We start from the raw sequence: 20,033 nt of genomic DNA, 5'->3' as shown, positions 1-20,033 counted from the left end.
GCGGGGGACCATGATGTGTGGAGAGGGTAAGGCTTTGCGGAAGACATGCACCTGGGGATGACACGGTCTCTGGGAGGACATATAGAGTCGGGGGGGGGGGGGTGGGGGCATGACACGGGCTTGGGGGTCACGCGAGTGTGACAGGGCAGCTGGTTCCGGAGGAGCAGGCAGGGCGGGCGGGCAGGGCGCAGACAGGGTGCACGCTGGTGGCAAGCAGGACGCGGGCATGGCCCGGCCGTGCCGCCGGCTGCCGTCAGAGGGCAGTCGGGGCCCATGGCCGGAACGGGATGGGGCGGGACACGGTGGTAGGAGGGTGGGCCGGGGGTCCCGTGGAGCAGGCTGGGCCCACAGCAGCGGGCGGGACTAGAGCCCGACATGGGGCAGGCTGGGCTCACCACGAAGCGGGCTGGGTTCACCGTGAGGCGGGCTGGCGTTGATGTCGGGCAGCTGGGTGCTTCTGCGGGTCCGGCACTGGCGGTCCGTGCCGGGGTTTCTGCCCCTCTCCCGAACGTCGGGGCGGGTGGCCCGGCAGTGCCCCCTCTGGCAGCGGGACCAAGGCGGGTTTGGGGCGTGAACAGGTCCCCCTGCCCATGTACGCACTGTGGCGGGATGTTGGCGTGGTCGGTGTCCAGTGACCAGTGCCGTGACCGGGAAGGCGGCGGCGGGAACCAGGAGCCACCGGCCGGCTGTGGCCGCAGCAGCCCGCTCACCTTGCCGGACCTGAACCAGCCTCTGCCATCTCCCCGGTCTCTGGTGGAATGGGCTGTCCCTCGGATGGAGGAGCTCTGGGAGGGGGGCTGGGGGTATTGGTATGAAGTACTGTGCCGTGCAGATGAAGAAGGGTTTCAGGGAGCTGGTCTGCAGGGAGAGCACATGGGGCAGCTGGGCGGGACGGGACACCCTGTGCAGGATGGCTGCCCACCGCCAACCAGCTGGACCTGGCTGGTCCGCAGTTCCCAGGGACTGGCCCAGCCCCACAGCAAGCAGCACGGAACTGGGCAAGACAACCCCTGTGCTGGGAAAGAAGAGACTGTGTAGCACCTGGGGCCAGTGGTCACAGGGCTGCCCTGGCTGTGCCTGCGCACTATCCGTTCTGTGTTGGCCACCTCGGCACAGCCTCTACACCAGCGTGGTGAGCACTTACTCCTGGTCCTCCTCCTGGCTCCCCCGATCAGTCCCCATAATCCCCAGGCTATTTTTTGGCTGTGTGGCAGGGTTTGGTACTGTTACCTCCCCCTGGCAGCTCTGGGCAGGGTAGTGCTGCCAGCTTTGCTCGGTGGTGGGGGTCCGGGGAACAGGAGTTGATAGGAGGTCCCGGGTGCCTGGACATGTGCTGGTGGTGGCTGGGGCTGGATGGGGCTGTTTTCCTCTGTTTGCTCAGGCGTGGGGACTGCCAGCGATGTGGATCAAGGCCGCTGTCCCTCGGCAGCCAATTGTCCTGACAGCTCAGAGGGGAGGGAGAGGGCAGCTGGCCCCAGGGTTTTCCCAGCCATGGAGAGGGCCACCATGCCAACGCTGCCCCGGCCTAAACAGTGCCAGGCTCAGCCCACCCAAGTGAAAGGCTGGGTGATGCTAGTGGAGACTGCTGAGACCTCAGCACTCCCCAGCTGTCCTCTAGTCAGAGCAGCCACCTCTGTGTCCTGCTGGACTGTAGGGCCCTCAGTGCTGGGGGACAGGACAGCCTTGGTTCTGAGCACTGGCCACATCCTTTTTTGCTTCTCCTGCTGAATCCATTTCCCCTGACAGACCATGAAAAGGCCTTTATCCCCTCTCCTCCTCGTGGCCAGATGACACCCGGCAGGACCCTGTGTTGCTATCTGTCCCTAGGAACTGCCAGTCACCCCAAAGCAGTCTTCATTTCACTGGGCCTGCACAAGCCATATCTGCTCCTGGGTCAGCTCTGGACCGACTGCCATCCCCCTCAGGAGAGGAGGAACATGTTTTGTGGCTATGTTTCCATTTTTGGCCCAGTTATTTATATCTTTCAACAGGGATGCTACAGTAGTCCTGGGCCGAAAGGCGTGCCTGGTCCTCCCCTGTCCCCCGGTCCCCCAGGTCCCAGCCCATCTGCCACCCCAGGCCCTGGGCAGTGTGCCCGCTCCCCCTGGGGCTCCCCCAGCCGGCCTCTATGCTCATGACAGCTTGCTGGAGAGCTCAGGGGTGAACAGGAGACACCTCCCATCCCTGGGCACCCCTCAATGCTGCCCCACATCTCCTTCCGTTGCCCACACTGCAGCCCTGCTCCTGCTAAAGATTAACCTATAGCTCAACCCCGGACCTGGTGGCCCAGGGTTTGGCTGGGGGTCTGGCCCTGGCCCAGCCAGGTGGGGTTTGTTTGGGGTGTCAGGCAGCCTGACTGCTGTCCTGCACTGCTTGACATTGTCCTATGCCTCTTGGGAGGCTATGAGAGCTGCCTGGGCTCCATCCTCATAATCAGGACCCTGTGCAGCTGCAATACAGGATTCTGAGCTGCCCACGGGATGGGTGACTTTGAGGCTTGGGGACCTGATAGAGGATCTCAGGCCCTGTGCACGTGGGAGCATTCCCTGCAAGCTGGTAGATCCCCTGGGTCCCCTTGGCTCCCCTGCAAGCAGAGGTTGCCCAGCAGAGTGGGGCCCTGGCACCATCCTGAAGGGTTGCTGCCATAGCATCCCTCCAGCATCTGGTACCCAGAACTCAAGGGAAAATTCTGCCAGCCCCACACCTGGTTTTCCAGTGGGATGTGGGTAGAAACAGAGCCCAGCAGCTGGGGACTCTGGGCAAATGAGCAAAAACTCAGAGGAGTTGGCCCAGAGCTGGTGTGCCGGACATTTTGGGACTATCACTGTCACTTGGCTTGTTTGGCTTTAAAGGCATGTAAGTTGCATTTAAAGGCATTAAAGTCCTTGCTAAGTCCTTGCTTAATTGACTTAAAGGCATTTAAGCACTTGCTGCAGTATGGCAAGCCCATGAGAGCAAAGCCCCTGTGGGGCTGTGGGTGCTGCCAGTGGGGGCAGAGGGGGGCAGCAGGGAAATACCTGCTCTGCCTGAGTGACAGAGATGAGTGGGTTGCTACCAGCACCACTGAAGGTGACAGAGATCCCCCTATGCCAAGGGGAACTCTGTTCCCATCTCTTACAGCTCAGGGCATCCTTCTGCCCTCAAGCCCTTCCAAGAAGCCATGGTGATTGATGGCTGGAAGCTGGAGGAGCTACATGGGACTGGTGTCCCTGTGAGAGCTGTGGGAACTCTGCTTCCCTCTGGGGCCCCCTTCTAAACCTCACAGTGCTGAAGGGAGAAGCAGCAGGGTTACCCCAGGGCTTGTCCTCAGGTCCTTGGTTTCTGGTGTGGCATTTGGCAGGGAAGTGATTGAGCACAGAGATAAACCCACCCTTCAGGTCTGCTGAGCAGCACTTTGCTTCTGGCTTCTGTAAAGTTAATTGGTTTCGAGGTTCCAGGAACAAACGAAGGAGAAAAACCCACTCTCCCAATGTGCGGGATCATTGAATGCTCTCTGGTGAGTTATAATTGCAAATCATGTTTTGAAATCACATTAACCAATTAGTCCTTGTTGTTGTTGTGCCCTGCCACATGACAGCATGTGCCGCGAGGGAGGCGATGGTCAAGGGCGAGGGAGGGGGTGATGAGCTGCCCCCAGCTTGCTCCCAGCCCAGCTGCCATGCTGCTGGCACCTAGGGGCTTCAGCAGAGGGGATGGCTGGGGAGAGGAAAGGTGCTGCCTGGAGCATGGCCTTGGACAGGTGTCACCCCCCAGTCCCTCCAGCCCATGCTGCTGGCTGCAGGCATCTCTCTCCTCCTGCCACATGTTCTCTTTGCTTGCTCCCCAGCAGTTGGATTGAGGACATTGAGGGTCTCAGAGCTCCTTCCAGGTGTTTAGGCTCTGCCTGTGGCATTGCTGGTGCTGGGGACTAGAGGCACCTGCTGCATGTTCCTAGCAAAGGACAGGCTCCTTGTTTAAGAACAGGTGGTGGTGGTGCCAGCGGGGGATACTGCTTGGGCTGCAGATCTAAGTGTTCTCTCTGACACATCTCCCTGCTATCTCCCATCTCAGCTCTGGGAACTGTGGGCAGTGGCAGGCAGCAGCAGGCACCAGGCACAGAGGCCGGGAGAGGAAACCAAGCATGACAAAGGAGGGCATACCCCACCATGCATGGCACCCACACCTTCATGGCTGGGTCCTGGCTGTCCTTGTCCTGTGCCAGGGTGCTCTTGAGGTTGGGGGATTTTATGGGCTCACTTTAATCTGCTTTGATCTCCCAGATGTGGCTGAAGGACAAAAATAGGGCAGCTTTTTGGCTAGGTGGATTGGTGAGAAGGCAAACTGCACAGGGATGGGCTGCGGGCATGGAACAACGAGCATGATGCTCAGCTCCCCACCAGCGGTGAGGCAGGATGCTCCCAGAGGGACACACCATGCACACTCCCCCAGAGGTTCCTCAGATGGGGGAATCTGGAGTCCAACTTTCCATCTGGCCAGAATAAAACACATGGCTGCAGTTTCACCATCTGCTGGAGCTCAGGCACAGGCCTGACACCACCAAACCCAGCGGGCAGGGCCAGGGAAGAACTGTCAGCTGGGGGGCTGAAGGGGCTCAGAGGAGGGTCTCAGCCCACCCCTCTCCGAGGCAGCCCTTGGCTTCCCTCTGCATAGCCAGCCCAGCTGCATGGGGTTGGGGCAGAGTGTGGGGCTGGAGCTGTGTGCAGGGTTCAGGGACCCATTGGGCCATGGTCTAGGAATTTTGGAGACATCTTTGCTCCCTTTCCTTCCTCTCCTTTCCACTGCTCTGCTTTTCCACAACGCTTCAGCTGGGCACATCATGGCCATCCTCCTTTGCCCAGTTGAGAGGAAGGAAGTGATGGAGAGAGGTGCCACACACCAGGGAACATGAGAGGGAATGATAAATAGAGGCCATGGCTTCATTTGTGCCAAAAGCACAAGGTAAAGGGCAACGTGTGGAGGCTGAGAAGGAGAGGACAGGCTCTGAGACACTGCCCGGCCTCCCATCCTTCTGGCAGGGGCTACACCCTATGTGCCACGGGACAGTGCTGCCTCTCCCCGTCCCCAGCTGCCGAGTGTATTTGCTTACAGGGCGGCAGCTCTCAGCCTCCTTTTACAGGTGTATTGCTGCCCGTCCCTGGGATGTCTGGGCACCGGTGCCACGTGGATGGTGCCCGTCTTGGCCGGGGTAGGGGAAGGGTTAAGCAGATGGCTCGAGTCCAGCTGTGCCCATGCCTCTGCGTGCCTCGACTCCCCCCTTGCCACCCTGCCGAACCTGGCTGTCTCCGGTCCCCTGGCGTGCCAGCCAGCGCAGGTTCAGCACTTACGCACGCTGCTGTTATTAGAAATCAGTTAATGAATGTCTCCAGCCAATGAAGAGCAGCAGTAACAGGAGCCGCGGGATTGCCAGGAGCGGGACGGCAGAGCTGCCGCTGAATATTTAACATCCTGCCATGCCAGGTGAGAGGGTGCCACTGCTGTCGGCAGAGCGAGGAGGGCTCTTCCCATTCCCATCCCGATGGTGACGCTTGCTGCTGGCTAGTGGAGTCCTTCCCATCCCAGACTGCCGGAGGCTTCCTGAGGATTTATGGAAGATATGTGTAACACAAATAAAACCTTCCAGCAACGCGCCGAGCCGTCCTGCCGACGTGCAGGGCTGGCTGCTCTGCACGGGGAGGGCGGTGCACTGAGCCCCCACCTCACTGTGGAGAGGCCCTCAAAGATTTTCCTCCAAAGTAAAAGCCAGGGAGGGGGCAGAGGAGCTGAGATGCCTGCTAAACAGGAAGGGAGACGCTTTGGGGGTGGCAGCCCTTTGGAAGGGGCAGGGTACCTGCACGGATATGACTGCAGGCTGCCCAGGAGCTCCTGGCTCTCCCTGCACTGCATGGGATGCTCTTGGGAGAAAAAAAATCCTCTTTGAGGCACTTCTGTGAGGACCCCAAAATTTGGTCTTCATGGAAAAAAAACCCCAAACAGATATTTCAGCTCAAGCAGGTGAGTGTGGTGGAGACCAGAGGTTCTGGGCTGAGCCCACAGGGTTTGCTTGTTCTTAATATTTGGAAGTGCTGTGGAGGCTGCTGCAGGGGTCCTGAGTACCTCGACAGGGCCAGATTAATGTGAGGATGGCTTGAGCTGCCCCGAACAGTGAGAGAGGGTGTGAGGGGTGCTGAGGAGCGACTCTGCTCCTCACTAAGAGGGGAGAAGACCCAGCTCATGCACTCAAACGCCTGCTCAGTTTATCCCTTGGGTGATACGAGAGCGCTTCTGACAGCTCCATTGCTTTGGGTGCTGGCTGCTGGCCCAATCTGCAGCCCCGGGGTGGGCTGAGAGTGGTGCTCGGTGGGGTGGTGATGCTTAACGAGGTGGTGATGCTTAACGGGGTGGTGATGCTCGGTGAGGTTCCGATGCCCGGGAGGTGGGTGGTGCCCGGATGTGGCCATGCCCGGTGAGCCAACCATGCCCGTCGGGTCGGCGATGCCCGGAGGGCTGTATCCGAAGGGACGGCTGTATCCGAAGGGGCGGCTGGCGGGGCGGGGCCGGGCGGAGGAGGGGGCGGGACTGGAGCCGGGTGCGCTGCCCCCCGCGGCCGATCCCTCCTCGGCGCTACCCCTGACGGGAGCCCTGGTTGGGAGCCGCTGCGGTGGGGGCGGGCCCGGCTCCGGTTTAATCTCCGGCTCCGACGGGATTACGGCTTCAGGATAGTCTCTAATCCGAGGCACGGCGGGGCTGGCAACCGGGGGCTGCTCGCCCCAGCCTGCAACAGAGGTACCGCCAGAGAGAGGGGCAGGTAAGTCCGCTCCGGTTGCACGCACTCCCGTGCTTTTATCCTAACCCTTCGGGTAAATCCGGTGTTGAAGGCTCTCGAGGGATTGGACCCCTCGTCTGCTTTTGTTCCCTTCCCCACATCCCATTCTACTGCTCCCCGACCTCGACTCATTTCCCTTCGCCCGCTGCCTGGCCCCGTTCCCGTCCCACAGCCCAGAGCTCCCCGCAATTCCCCTCTCCCCTCCTCCGCCTGCCGCAGGCGCACAGCCCCCCCATCCCCCAGGCAGCACTGGGGAAAGCTCCGGGCTCCGGGGCTCGGGCAGTCCTGGCAGGTGGCAGCGCCCCGAGGCTGTTTGCTTTGCTTCTCTCCTGCCATTTCCCTCTGCGGCCGCCGAAACCCTCCCACGCCGGCTGACAAACCCTGCCAGGACAGAGGGAAGGCAGAACCCTGCCTGTCCGCCTTTTCACCCTCATCCCGGGGGGGCTTCGGTATCGCCGCCCGCTTTGCTGATAATAATTACATCACTAGTCCCCAAGCCCCTTTTCTTCCCCTTTTTTTCCGCTTTAATTTTTAATTGCCCGTGAGAACGACATATGTTTCTTAAGGCTGGAAGCGGTCGCGGCCGGGATCGTGTGTCAGGATGCCGGGGCGCGGTGGGGGGCACGGCTGGGAGGAGCTATGCCGGCCGCCCTGGGGGCTGCTGGGGCTCGGCGGGGCCGTGTGTGCGGTGCTGCCCCGGGACGGGGTGTTGATAGAGCCGGGCCGGCGCTGTGCAAATGCAGGAGGCGCATTGCGTTCCCGCCGGCCACGCGTGTTCCCTGCCAGCCTGCACGATGGTCTGCTCCGATCGAGGCAGCTTCAAACATCCCGCTGGAAGGGAAAACTGAGGCACGGAAGGTAGCTGCTGGCCCCGGGCTCCGTGTGGCAGGGACTGGCTCTGCTGTGGCACGGGTCAGGGGTCCCGGCAAGTTGTCAGCAGGTGGCACGGAGGGGAAGCAGAGCCCCAGCTGGCTGCGGAGGGCATGGCTGTACCGAGCTGCTGCGGAGATGGGGAATTTTCCACTGGCCGTTTGGATCTGGCCCAAGCTGAGCCGTTAGACCTGCCTGGTCCTTGCTGCCAGCCACCGGCACGGGTTCGCCCCCCAGCTTGTGGTGGCACTCCGGAAAAAGCCCCCCGTGCCCTCCACTCCTGCCCTGTCCTCTGGGGAATTAGTGCCAGTGCCCCCTGTCTCCGGTGTCCAGGGATGCTGGGAGGCAGTGGGGCAGCATGGGGGGTGCCGTCACCACGGGGGACTCTGGCTGAGGTGCAAAGGGCCCCGCAGCACCCGACCGTGCTGCAGCTGTAATCACACGCCGGGGCTGCAGCCACGGCAAACAAACAGGCATCGGCAGAGCCTATTTTCCTTGGCGCGTGGGGACGGGGAGAAGAAGCGGAATCCCACGGGTTCCTTTGGAAACGCAGCCCTTGAGAAAACAGGGGTGGGTTGGGGACAGGACGGGGCCCCCGTGCCCCCGGCTCTTCTCACCGCGTGGGTTTCGGCCGCTGCGTGCCTCCCTGGCTGCTGACGCAGGTTCAAGGCTGGCTGGGTCCCCCATGCCAGCAGGGGGAAAGCCAGATGGTCCTGCCATCCTGGGTGTGGGGAACAGACACCAGGCTGATGGGGTGGCCCTGTGTCAAGAGCAACAGGACTGAGGGTAGTGGTGGTCCCACAGGTCTTGGGCAGATTGTGGTCACCGGTTGGAATGAGGTATGGTGCTGGGGTGGCAGGGGACACACAAGGCTGCAGTTGAGGTCAGTTCCTCCTAGTGTTCCCAGTGCTGCCAACAGCAAATGGCAGATTGGATTTTTTGCCATCAAGCCACTGGTGTCATCCTGCCGAGGCCAGGTGTGTTTTAGGGAGCTCCTGGAAAGCATCTCACTTCCAAGGTGAAATGTGTCTCCAGTGGTGCAATAGAAAACCTGATGTGTTTTTTTTTCAGGAGTTAACTGCCCATAAGTGCCACCATCTGTGACACTGTCCTCCCTTGGTGGCTCCTGATGAGCAGTGCATTAAGTTTGTAGCAAAAATGAACAACTAGCTTACAGCCAGCTGACATGCCTTGAGCTCAATCCACTATCTCACCTGGCCTCCCCTAGAGCCAGGCTGTGGGCAACCAGGCTGTGTGCTGTGTCCACCCTGTCCCTGTTCCTCACACTGTCTCTGCTGCCTGACCTTGTCCCATATGGGCTCAACCCCTTCCTTACATGCCATGTTGCATCAGCTACAACCTGGGCTGTCCCCGAGCTGGGTATAGCTCCACTTGCCTGTTCTCAGTTTCCCATTGCTCTTCCCAGCTCTCCTTGGTGCTTGTGCTTGGGTGCATAGAGATGTGGTGTGATGGTGGTGACTGGTACCTGTGCTGCAGCCCCTTGGTCCCCCCATGGGACTATCTTGGGGCATGCATCTGGCAGGGAATTGTGTGACTGAGCCACACCATGTCTCTGGTACTGGAAAACTCTCCACGCTGTTCCCCCAGGATGACTGGCTTCTCTATCCCCTTCCCTGAAGTGCCTTTCTCCTCCTGATGTGTCCTGGACCCTGGAATATACATTGCAGCAGGATGGTGCTGGTGGCCATGAGCCAACAGGTCCCACTTGTGGTCTTAAAGGGAGGATCTTAGGTGGACACCACTCCCCAGACAGTATGATAAGGACTGCACAGAGCTACAACACAGTGGTGCTTATGCCACTAGAGCCCTGGTTGCCAGGACAGTGGCTTCAAGAGCTGCTAGCTCCTTCTTGTCACTGCCAATTGTGCCCTGGCTGTAGCACCTGGGGCATTGCCTGGCCCGAGTCTGGGCCATGGTACAGTATTTGGTGCAGTGCTGAAACCCCAGATTCACCTAGCAGGGCTAGGTGAGCCTGGGAGTGATAGCCACACTGCCCAGCTTGTGCTGGTATCATGCATGGGGCTGGATGACTTCGCTTGTCTGGTGGGGCTAACTCATGAGAGTCTCCAGCTGGTTAATTTGGGAGGGTCTACAGCAGGGCTACTCAGCAGAGGTGCTCTCCAGCCATGCACTGGCAGGTTCTCCTCAGCTGTCCAGCACCGTGGTTGCCTGTGACCCCATGCACATGAGTGTGCACCCCAGGACTTCTCATCCTGAAGATGATGATGATGAAGATGGCTTTGTCCCTGGGCAGCTGAATGTGCCCTTCTAGGTGCCTGCTGTCCCCGGGGGGGGTGGGACCATAGCAGTGCCGTTGCTTGGCTGGGAGGTGGGTGGGAGCAGTAGGTTTAAAAGCAGGTTTGAGGTGCTAATTTTAGGAAGGCAGTTCAGGGATAAAGCCATATCTATGTGTGTGCTGGGGGTGAAGGGGTCAGGCGAGCTCTGTTCTTGGCACTCGGACTCCCAGGGTTGCCTCGGGGAGGAATTCTCAGTGAATGGGCAAGGAGAGATGCGAGGGGCTCCCCACTGAGCATGCCAGAGACGCCCAAGGTTCAGGATATTGGCCCATGCCTGCACAGCCCTGTGCCCATGGTAGTGCTGGGAGCTGACCAGGGACCCGAGGCTGGGTGCACCCCGTGCACAGCAGTGGTGCTGGTGGGTGACAGCGGTGGAGGGACATGGCTATCGGTCCCTGTCCTCTTTCCCACGCTGCCAGTCTCTCCCAGAGGACTGTCACCAGCGCAGCCCCAGGGAACATGAGACCTGCCGGAGCCCGGCTCCGCTGAAATCCGAACAGCCACCTGTACGGGGGGGAACGGGCGGGGGGGGGCTTGCTGACGGCCCCCCGGTACACACCGGCGGCAGTGGGGTACCTGGCTACCCGCACGCAGGCCGGCAGCTGCGGCAGGCTTGTCGCTAAATCCGGATTACCACCCGGAATAGTCCCGCGGCCTTGGCCCCAGCTGGGCCGGATTAGCGGGGATTCATCTGCAGAGGGAGAGGAAGTGGGGAGGGGATCTCTGCCCTCCGGGGTCCCTGGCCCGGGGGAGCACCCACCTGTTGCCAGGAAGACTCAGCGCCTTTGTCCCCCATGGTTGGAAGCAGGGGGTGCCCATGGATGGATGTCACGGGCTGCGGGGACACGGGGGGTCATCACACCCCAGGCTGGTGCCGTGCGGTGCAGAGAGGGTGGGCAAGCAGAGGCTCTCAGTCCCGCTGCGTGCCCTGGTCCCACGGGCACGGACTGTGCAGTGCCGAGGCTTGACCGGGGGAACCGGCAGTACAAGGGCCGAGTTTCCCGTGGTGGCAGCCGCGCTGCCGAGGATGGACCCCCCCCCCCCTCCATCTAACATATCCCGCGGGCATTGCCGACAGAGCTCCTCTGCCCCACTGCTACAGGCTCTGCCTTACTCCCAGCTGGGATTTTCCTCCTTTTAAGTACAGTCCGGGTGGATGCGAGCTGTCAGGCAGGGAGACACAGCCTCTTCCAGAACTGGATCCACCATCCGCCGGGGAGCCCAGGGCTGTCTGCTGTCTGCCAGGCCGGACAGGGATTTGGGAGCCCTGCTGCCCCACACACGTTCCCATCCCTGCGAGGGGACGCCAGGCATTTGTGCTGGCCGGGACCAGCGGCGTGCCAGACCAAACGTAGCCTCCCGAGGCGCAGACGTGGCCGGCGGGGAGGGTACGTGCCGCCCCCACTCATACGGCTCGGCGTTCCCGGCGGGGCGGGGGGGCGGCGGGATGGCATCGGGGCCCAGCTCGGTCTGCCTGGCCGCCGCGGAGGGCGGGTGGCATGGACAATGTCCCTGGTGGCACCGAGCAGTGCCACAGCAGGATCATCCTCCGGGAAAGAGGGGCTGGGTAGTGGGAGGTCTCGGTACAGCGGGTGTGTCGTTGTCCCTGTCACCCGGAGCCGTCGGGCAGCCGAGAGGCGCACACCCGGAAATCTGGGCGGGGGGCTCAGCACCCCCAGGGACATGGCCCTGGGTGCCACGGCGGGGGGCTCTGTGCCCACGCACGTGGCTGTTCCACACCATCAGGGTGGGGGACCATGTGCCGGGGCTGGGCTGGTGGTCAGGAAGGGGGCGATGCCAGGCGGCACATGGTCTGCTCGATGTGGCAGCGTCCCACCCGTTCATCTCCGGGGTGGGCTCGGGCTCGTGGGGCTGGAACGCTGCGAGAAGAGATTCCCGGGGAGATGCTCTTAGTGGAGGGTCCCCTCCTGGGGTGGGCACATAAGGTTAAGGGCTGAACCCACCGCTACAGCCCTGGGGGAACCCACGCCAACATCCCCACCCCCCGCTCCACCCCCGGGGCCATCCGCCGCTCCGTGTATTTGTTCTGTCAAGCCTTATCGCAAGGCAAACAGCGGCAGGCAGGCCGTGCGCTGCTCGATCGAAGCATCTCCCGTTCCCTCCCGTTTTATCTTCCCCTTTTTTCCCCGTCGCCGCTGCCGGGAGACCCTGGCCGAGGGGCAAAGGCCGGGGCCGGCTGGGGAGGTGGCGGCGAGCGGTGCCGAGGCTGTGCCAGGGCTGCCCAGCGGGAGGAAGCGTCTGGGTGGCGGTGCTAAGCCCGATGCATGCGAAATGAGCCCGACCGTGCCGCTTGCTATTCCGAGAGGCGCTCGGGGGAAGAAGCTGGTATTTCCTGAGCTGCCCGGCGAGGTGTAATTATAACCTGGGAGAAGAAAGGGGCTGCAGAGGCGAGCGCCCAGCCTCCCCGGCGCCCGCGGGGGAGCGGGCAGGGGGAAAGGGCCGGCTCCTGCCCACCGGCAGTGGGATGCAGTGGAGCTCTGCCCGCAGGTATCGCGGTGGAGCTGGGCTGGGGTGAGGAGGTAGGGTATCTGTTGGCCCCTTTAAAGCCCGATGCCGGGAGCGGTGGGTTCGGTGATGTTCGCCCGCGGCGGCGGGAAGGCGCAGAGTTAACGGCGGCGCCTGGACATGCTGGCAGCCTTGTTTGTGCCTGGATCTGGCCCAAGCAGGGGCCCTAGTGGAGGGGATAATCATTGCCCTGCGCTTCCCTCTCTTCCCCCGCATGGCTGAGCCTCCTTGCTATGGTCCCCTCTGGCCTGGGTCCTCCCTCATTTTCCCCACCAGGCTGTGTTTTTCAGGCAGGGTGGCCTAGCCATGTGCCCCCTCCCCAGGTAAGCCTTAGGGGCTCAGCCCTCCCGGCACTGCCTGAAGCCCTGAAGTGACCCTGCCATGTCTCCTTCGTGGCCAGATGGCAGAGTCAGGAGCCCAGAGGTGCCGGTGCCCATGCCCTGCAGTGGCATTCCTCCCTTGTGTGCCAGAGAGGGGGCGGCTACTGCCCCAGCGTCTCCCTGCTGCACCAGTGCCGTGGGAAGTCTTGCCTGGTCCCCAGAGGCACCGATCCGCTCTGGGAGCACAAAGATGGGCACGTCCTCGGCTCACCTTGGGGGCTGGCGGGGCAGCAGCATCCTCCCGGGGTTAAGGACCACACTGCATCCCAGCCAGCCCTTGCGTCCGGACAGGTGGCATCGTCCCTTTGCTAGACATGGACCCAGTGTGGAGCCCCCCAGGCTGGCCGGAGGGGACCCCAGCCCCAAGGGCGGCGGGGGTGGCGGGGGACCCTGCCCCGGCTGCCAGCCTGCCCAGAAAGCCACCCCGTGCCGTTTCCCAGCGGGGCGGGGAGGCCGGGGCTCACACAGAGGCGGCTTTGTGCGATGTGCCAAGGCGTCCTGCGCTCGGCAGCCCGGCCGCCTTCCCTTGCCAAGGAGCTGTCTTCCAGATCCTCGCTCTTTCCTGCTCCATTTGTCCAGCCCTGACGTGCCCCCGAGCCCCTGCCTTGGCGCCCCACCATTGGCGGGGTGTAACGGTGGTGACTGGGGGGTCCCCAAGCTCTCCGCCCCATCCCCAGCTGCCATCACAAGTGCCCCCACTCAGACGTCGGCGCCCATCTGCAGGAGGGGAAACTGAGGCAGGGAGCTGAGACCTGCAGGCAGGGGAGTGGAGGTGGGCTGGCATTGCGGACGGAGGCTCCAGGGCTGGGCTAGGGTTGTGGTGTGGGTACGGGAGTGGAGCTCGGTAGGTTGTAGGGTGGCTAGCTGGGCAGGGGGACAGTACTGCCCAGGGACCATTGTGGAGCTGTGGGAGCTGGGGTGAGCTCTTTGGGGTGTTGTGTGCTTAGAAGGTAGATGGGAGAAGTCAGCTCTGGTGATGCCTAGCTGGGCATCTCTGTCACCCCTGGGTGCCCATCCCTGCCATGCCCCTAGTATATGTGGGACCTCCTGCCCAGAGCTGGACCCCTGTTGTCCCTCTTTTGCAGAGCCCAAGGAGAGCCTGCAGCGAGTCCAGTCATCTCCCACCATGGATGTACCCCTCCAGACTGAGATGGTGGAGCTGGTGCCCAATGGGAAGCACACGACCATGCTTACCACCTCTGCCATCCCCTCTCTGGGGGGTGACAGGTAGGGGCCCTGGGATGATTGGGGGTGCCAGGAGATTGGGGGATCTCTCTTGGCTGTTCCTTGCTCTTGTGATACCAGCTGGCACTGGTCTGGGGGCGCATGGCAGCCCCCACCTCTTCTTTGTCCTCACCTTCCTTCCCTCCGGTGGTCAGGTTTGAGGAGAACCAGCCTGGCACAGCAGAGATGGAGGAGTTCCTACCCCATGGTGCTGAAAAGAAGCAGACACATTTCACTGATGTGAGTATCAGCATGGGGAGCTTGGTGGTAGTGGAATGGGGAAGGTGCCGGTGTCACCAGTGTGCCCCCTCACTGTTGTGTCTTGTGTATGCAGTTTGAAGGGAAGACGTCTTTCGGGATGTCCGTCTTCAACCTGAGCAATGCCATCATGGGCAGTGGCATTCTGGGTCTGGCCTATGCCATGGCCAACACCGGCATCATCCTCTTCCTGTGAGTGCTGTGTGCCTGCCATGGCTTGGGTGGAGGGGTCTGGGTCAGGAGGGTCCTCCAAAGGGATTGGAGAGTGCCGGAGGTGCAGGTAAGAAAGGGGTCCCTGGCTTGGGGTGATGCCAGGACCAATGTCCTGCTGCCTGAGCAGTGCCTGTCCCTGGCATGAGCTTGTCTGCCTCTGCCGGGTGCTGTGCCTGGGGAGGAGGAGGATGAGTTTGAAGGCTTGACTTCCTTAATACAAGACCAGATTTCCCCACATGGCCCAAAATACAGGGGTGCCAGCTCCTCTTGGGCATGGGGGACATGAACCCAGAGGGCTGCCCCCTGGCTGTGGGGTGCCCACACTCTGTGGTCTATCCACCCCCTTGAGCGCCCAGCTGGTGCCAAGGTGAGGGTCTGGGTACCCTGCCAGGACACCTACCTGCAGACAGAGCTCGTTTTGCTGTGCCTGAGCCCTGTGCTGTGACCTGCTGGTGATGGCACTGTCCTTCCACAGCTTCCTCCTGACGGCGGTGGCCCTGCTGTCCAGCTACTCCATCCACCTGCTGCTCAAGTCCTCCGGCATTGTGGGTGAGTGCTGGGTCCCTGATGGGGCTGTTCTGGGGGGGGTTTGTGAGGTGGGGGGTGTCCCTCCCGACCTTCACCGTTCTGCTGCTCCCCATCCTGCAGGGATCCGTGCCTATGAGCAGCTGGGCTACAGAGCCTTTGGCACGCCGGGGAAGCTGGCTGCGGCCATCGCCATCACTCTGCAGAACATTGGAGGTGAGGATGTGGCTTGGGGGAATGGACCTGGTGGGGCTGGGGGACACGCACAGCACTGGAGCACGCTGGCACAGTGTGACTTCGCTCTGCCCCACAGCTATGTCCAGCTACCTGTACATCGTCAAATCTGAAGTGCCTCTGGTTATCCAGACCTTCCTCAACCTGGAGGAGAAGACCACGTGAGTAGCTCCTGCCCATGCTGTCTGCCTTCCCCGGGCAGGCGCCGGAGCTTCATTTCCAGCTGTGCAGCCTGTGGCAGGGATTTAGTGCCATTAAGCCACTACTATTTTTGATAACCGTCAGTGCTGAATAAGCCCCTGGGTGAGATTAAACCGGGCTGAACTTCCAATCCCTGCTCCTCACATCCCCTTGAGATCAGCCTTTCCTCCTTGAGCAGAGTCTGGGGCTGCGGGGAGGGGACAAGAGCTCTAGGTGGGAATGGGTCCCCCCATGCTGTGCCTGCATCCCCACACAGCAGCAAGGGGGGTGAGGGCTGGGTAGATCTGCTACTGGGGCCTCCACTGGTCTGGGACTGGGCATCCCAGCCAGACTGGACCCCAGCTGCTCTGGAGTCCGCAACCACATGTGGGACTGAGGCTGGGCAAGGGTCCTGCCTTTGGGCAGCTCCCTCCACCTGGGTCACTGAGGACCTTGCATGAGCCCCTGTCCGGTGTGGATACCCTTGTCCTGGCCTCCTTCTGCTGTCAGGCTGCAGACCAGCACATATGTGCTGAGCACAGTATTTCTCAGCCTGCCTGCAGCAGCTCTAACCCTTGGGGGTTCCCCCCTGCTGGGGTAAGCTCAAGGGTCCCTGGGGATGCTGGAATTGTGGTGGTCCTCAGGGATACTGGAACTGGGGGCTCCACAGGGATGCCATCTGAGGGGGGTCCCTGGGGGCACTGGTCTCGGGAAGCCCCCAGGACTGCTGGCACAGCAGAGATGCCAGTATTGTTGGGGATGCCAGATCAGGGGTCTAGGGATGCCAACACTAGGGTGTCTGATGCTGCCAGCTCCAGAGCCCCCACAGATGGCACACAGCACCCCCCCTCAATGGCTGCTTGTGCCTTTTGTGCCCTGGCAGAGCCCGGGGCTGAGCAGACCCTCTGCTTCCAGGGACTGGTACATGAATGGAAACTACCTGGTGATCCTGGTTTCTGTCACTATTATCCTGCCCCTGGCCCTCATGAAGCAGCTGGGTAAGTCAGGGGATGCCACTTGCAGCACCAGGGTCCAGTATCCTGGTGCTCCTGTGAAGTGATCATGCGAACCTGGGAGTGACAGGCAAGGAAGGGGGGTTCTGCCTGCACCACCAGCCACTCTTCTCCCTCTCCAGGCTACCTCGGCTATGCCAGTGGCTTCTCCCTCAGCTGTATGGTCTTCTTCCTCATCTCGGTGAGCACCTGCTGGCACATGCCAATGGCTTTGGATGGGTGCTGAGGTTTGGCATGGATGCTGAGCATTTCCCTTCTGGAAACACGCATGGCTCTGCGTGCTGGGGGGACAGCAGGGACACTGGGTGCTCGGGGCTGCGGAGACACCACGGCAGTGCTGTCACTCTGCTGGGTTATTTTTGGCTGAAGCGGCAGAGTGCTGGAGAGAGGGTAAAGGAGAGGGTGCTCGGCGGGGGAAGTAACCATGCGTGTGGCCCCTCCACGTGCTGCTGTCCCTCCCTGCCCTGCTGCCCACCCCCACAGGGACAGCCTCTGAGGCCAGCATCACTGCGGGCACCCCATGGAAGGGAACAGACAAGGGGACCTTCCTGTGGTCATGGTGCTGGTTCATGGTGCTGGCTGTTGACTGTCCCCATGTGCCCCCTCCCTAGGTCATCTACAAGAAGTTCCAGATACCCTGCCCGCTCCCTGAGCAGGAGGTGAACCTCACAGGCAGCCTCAACACCACCCCCGTCAGCACCACTGACTACCAGAATGGCTACACCGTCCTCCAGGCACCTGAGCAGGACACCTGCATCCCCAGTTTCTTCACCCTAAACTCCCAGGTGGGTGCCCGGGGTGCACCACTGGGGCTCCCATGCATCCCATGGAGGTGGGGAGCCCTGGTGCTCAGCCACCCTCCTCTCATGCAGACGGCGTACACCATCCCCATCATGGCCTTTGCCTTCGTCTGCCACCCTGAGGTCCTGCCCATCTACACAGAGTTGAAGGAGTGAGTTCTGAGTGGGGGCACCAACAGTGTGGGTGGGTTTTGCCCAGTGCCCACCTAAAGACAGTGCTGTCCTGGGTATGGGACCTGCACTGGGGCACCGTGGAGAGGTGGGTGATATCACCAGGGATGGGTGGTGTGTGGTAGGACCTGGGATGGGTGATTTCAGTCCTAGAAGGTGGGTGGTACAACCTGGGGTGAGTGGGAGGGTGGCAGTCAGTGGCAGGTTGTATCACCCCTGGGAGTTGGGTGATGGGGACTCAGGAAGGGTGGTGATATGACCCCAGGAAGGTGGGTGTTATGCCCCAGGGTGGGTGGTTTGTTGATGGGTGATGGGTGATCCAACCCACCATGCAGCCCAGGAAGGAGGATGCTACCCCTCTCTGCACAGCCCCTGTACACTATAGGGTGCTCTGGGATCACCCCTCTGCCAGGTGGGTCCTGGGTGCTGGTGGGTGCCACAGGGTAGGCTGGGCCAGGGAGGCCATGCTGAGCCCACTGTCTCCTGCAGCCCCTCCAAGAAGAAGATGCAGTGCATCTCCAACATCTCCATCACAGTCATGTACTTCATGTACTTCTTGGCTGCCCTCTTTGGCTACCTCACATTCTACGGTGAGTCCTTGGAGAGGGGGCCAGAGTCCCTGCTGGCATGGGATGCTGCCACCACTCAGGACCAGAGTGGTGGCAGCACTGGAGCTGACCCAGAGGCTCCCCTCTGGTGCCTACAGGCCGTGTGGAGTCAGAACTGCTGCACACCTACAACAAGGTGGACCCCTTTGACGTGCTCATCCTGTGTGTGCGGGTGGCTGTGCTGACAGCTGTCACCCTCACTGTCCCCATCGTCCTCTTCCCGGTGAGTGGCTCTGCAGGCATGCCAGGTGGCTCTGCCACCCCCATCTGACACAGGGCTTTGGCACCAGGCTTTGAGAGGGGTAAATGAGGCAGTGATGGGGCTGGGAACAGGGTGACATGGATCAGTGAGGCTGCAGGGACGGAGGGCAGGGCTGTGAAGGGGTGAAGGGGGGGACATGGTCATAGGGACAGGGCTTGGGCAGGGGTGACGGGGACTGGCAGGACTGCAAGGACAGGGCATGGGATGGATGCTGGCTCCAAGATGGAGCATGACATCCTGTCCCTGTCCCCAGGTGCGCCGGGCCATCCAGCAAATGCTATTCCAAGGGAAGGACTTCAGTTGGATCCGCCATATCATCATTGCTGTGGTCCTGCTGACCTTTATCAATCTCTTGGTCATCTTTGCTCCCTCCATCCTTGGCATCTTCGGCATGATTGGTGTGTAACAGCACCCTCTCCTGTCCCCCTTTGCCCTGGCCTGGCTTGATGCTCAGCATTCCCTGACCTTCCCCATGCCTCAGTTTCACCTTTCCACCCTGCCAGGACTAGGTGACACGTTGCTTTTCCCCTGGGCATTTCCTGTGCTCCACTGAGCCAGGCTCATCCTTCTCAGTGCCCGGCTCAGTGCCTGGGCCCTGGCTGCAGGGGATAGCATGGGAATGGTGCCAGGACATGGTGTCCCCTAGGTTCCTGGAAGGCTTTGCCAGAGCTCGGGGTAGTGGGGGAGGGGGACAAAACCTGGCCCAGCAGAGAAGCTGGCATGGCTGAGTCGCAAGGCAGGGGCCTCTACCACTTTGTCCCTGTCTGCTTCAGGTGCCACCTCTGCTCCCTGCCTCATCTTCATCTTCCCTGCCATTTTCTACATCCGCATCATGCCCAAGGACAAGGAGCCGCTGCGCTCTGCCCCCAAAATCTTGGTAAGATGGGGGACAGGGATGGGGGTCCCAGAGCTGGACTGGGGACTCTGTCACCCTGGCCATCCCTCATACTTTGCCCTGTCCTCACAGGCTGCCTGCTTTGCCCTCCTCGGGGTGGTCTTCATGATCATGAGCTTGAGCTTCATCATCATTGACTGGGCTGCGGGCGGGGGGAAGAGTGGTGGCAGCCACTAGCCAGCACCGGGTGCCCATGCCAACCTCCCCCCTGCCCACCGGTGCCCCAGGGAGAGCCAGCCTCGGGATCAGCCCCTGTGCCACAGCCCTGCTGGGCTTTCCCAGGGACTCTACGCTGTCGCTGCCCATCACCCGCCATGGTGGTGGTAGGGGCATGAGCCATGGCATGCACAGGGAACCCCTATGACCTGTGCCCAGGATGGGGTAGAAAGCCTGGGGCAGGTGCTGTGTTCCCCACCCTGCTCCAGCGGGTCCCTCCCCTCCTCCACGCCTCAGTTTCCCATCTGTAAAATGGGGACAATACTGCCCTACCTCACCGGGAGCTGGCACTCAGCTGGAGCTCATCTGAATGCCCCAGGCACTGCTAGGGGCCTGGAGCACTGCCCACTGCAGGGGCCCAGGACTGGAGTACCTTTCCAGGCCCCTAGACAGCACCGAGAGCCCTGATGAACACTGTCCATGAGGGGCTGGGGTGGTCAGACCCCTGACAGAGCCCGTGTCCAAGCCACCTGCCCTCTTCCCCCAGTACCCAGCATGATTCCACCTGTCTCCATGGGCAAGTGTGTTCCTGCTGCTG

At 61.6% G+C, this 20,033-nt stretch overlaps 1 protein-coding gene across 6 annotated transcripts; it reads left to right on the top strand.

Moving 5' to 3' along the window:
• Positions 1 to 586: 586 nt before the first annotated feature.
• Positions 587 to 19,800, top strand: SLC38A3 (solute carrier family 38 member 3). 6 transcript variants are annotated; one of them, XM_030458321.1, is made up of 16 exons: positions 587 to 753; positions 13,982 to 14,123; positions 14,276 to 14,360; positions 14,455 to 14,570; positions 15,067 to 15,140; positions 15,240 to 15,332; positions 15,430 to 15,511; positions 16,446 to 16,528; positions 16,666 to 16,724; positions 17,155 to 17,328; positions 17,416 to 17,495; positions 18,004 to 18,104; positions 18,221 to 18,345; positions 18,638 to 18,782; positions 19,158 to 19,261; positions 19,352 to 19,800. In XM_030458321.1, exons 2-16 carry the CDS (start codon positions 14,023 to 14,025, stop codon positions 19,454 to 19,456), a joined length of 1,527 nt encoding a protein of 508 aa, XP_030314181.1. In that variant the 5' UTR covers positions 587 to 753; positions 13,982 to 14,022; the 3' UTR covers positions 19,457 to 19,800. The 6 variants fall into 6 exon arrangements, with proteins under 6 accessions (XP_030314181.1, XP_030314179.1, XP_030314183.1 ...); XM_030458319.1 differs by lacking the exon at positions 587 to 753 and adding an exon at positions 6,645 to 6,784; XM_030458323.1 differs by lacking the exon at positions 587 to 753 and adding an exon at positions 11,233 to 11,378.
• The last annotated feature ends 233 nt before the right edge of the window (positions 19,801 to 20,033 follow it).

This window comes from Calypte anna, chromosome 12, assembly GCF_003957555.1.
Source record: "Calypte anna isolate BGI_N300 chromosome 12, bCalAnn1_v1.p, whole genome shotgun sequence".
NCBI classification, from domain to species: domain Eukaryota; kingdom Metazoa; phylum Chordata; class Aves; order Apodiformes; family Trochilidae; genus Calypte; species Calypte anna.
This window is presented reverse-complemented; position numbering and strand designations above follow the sequence as displayed.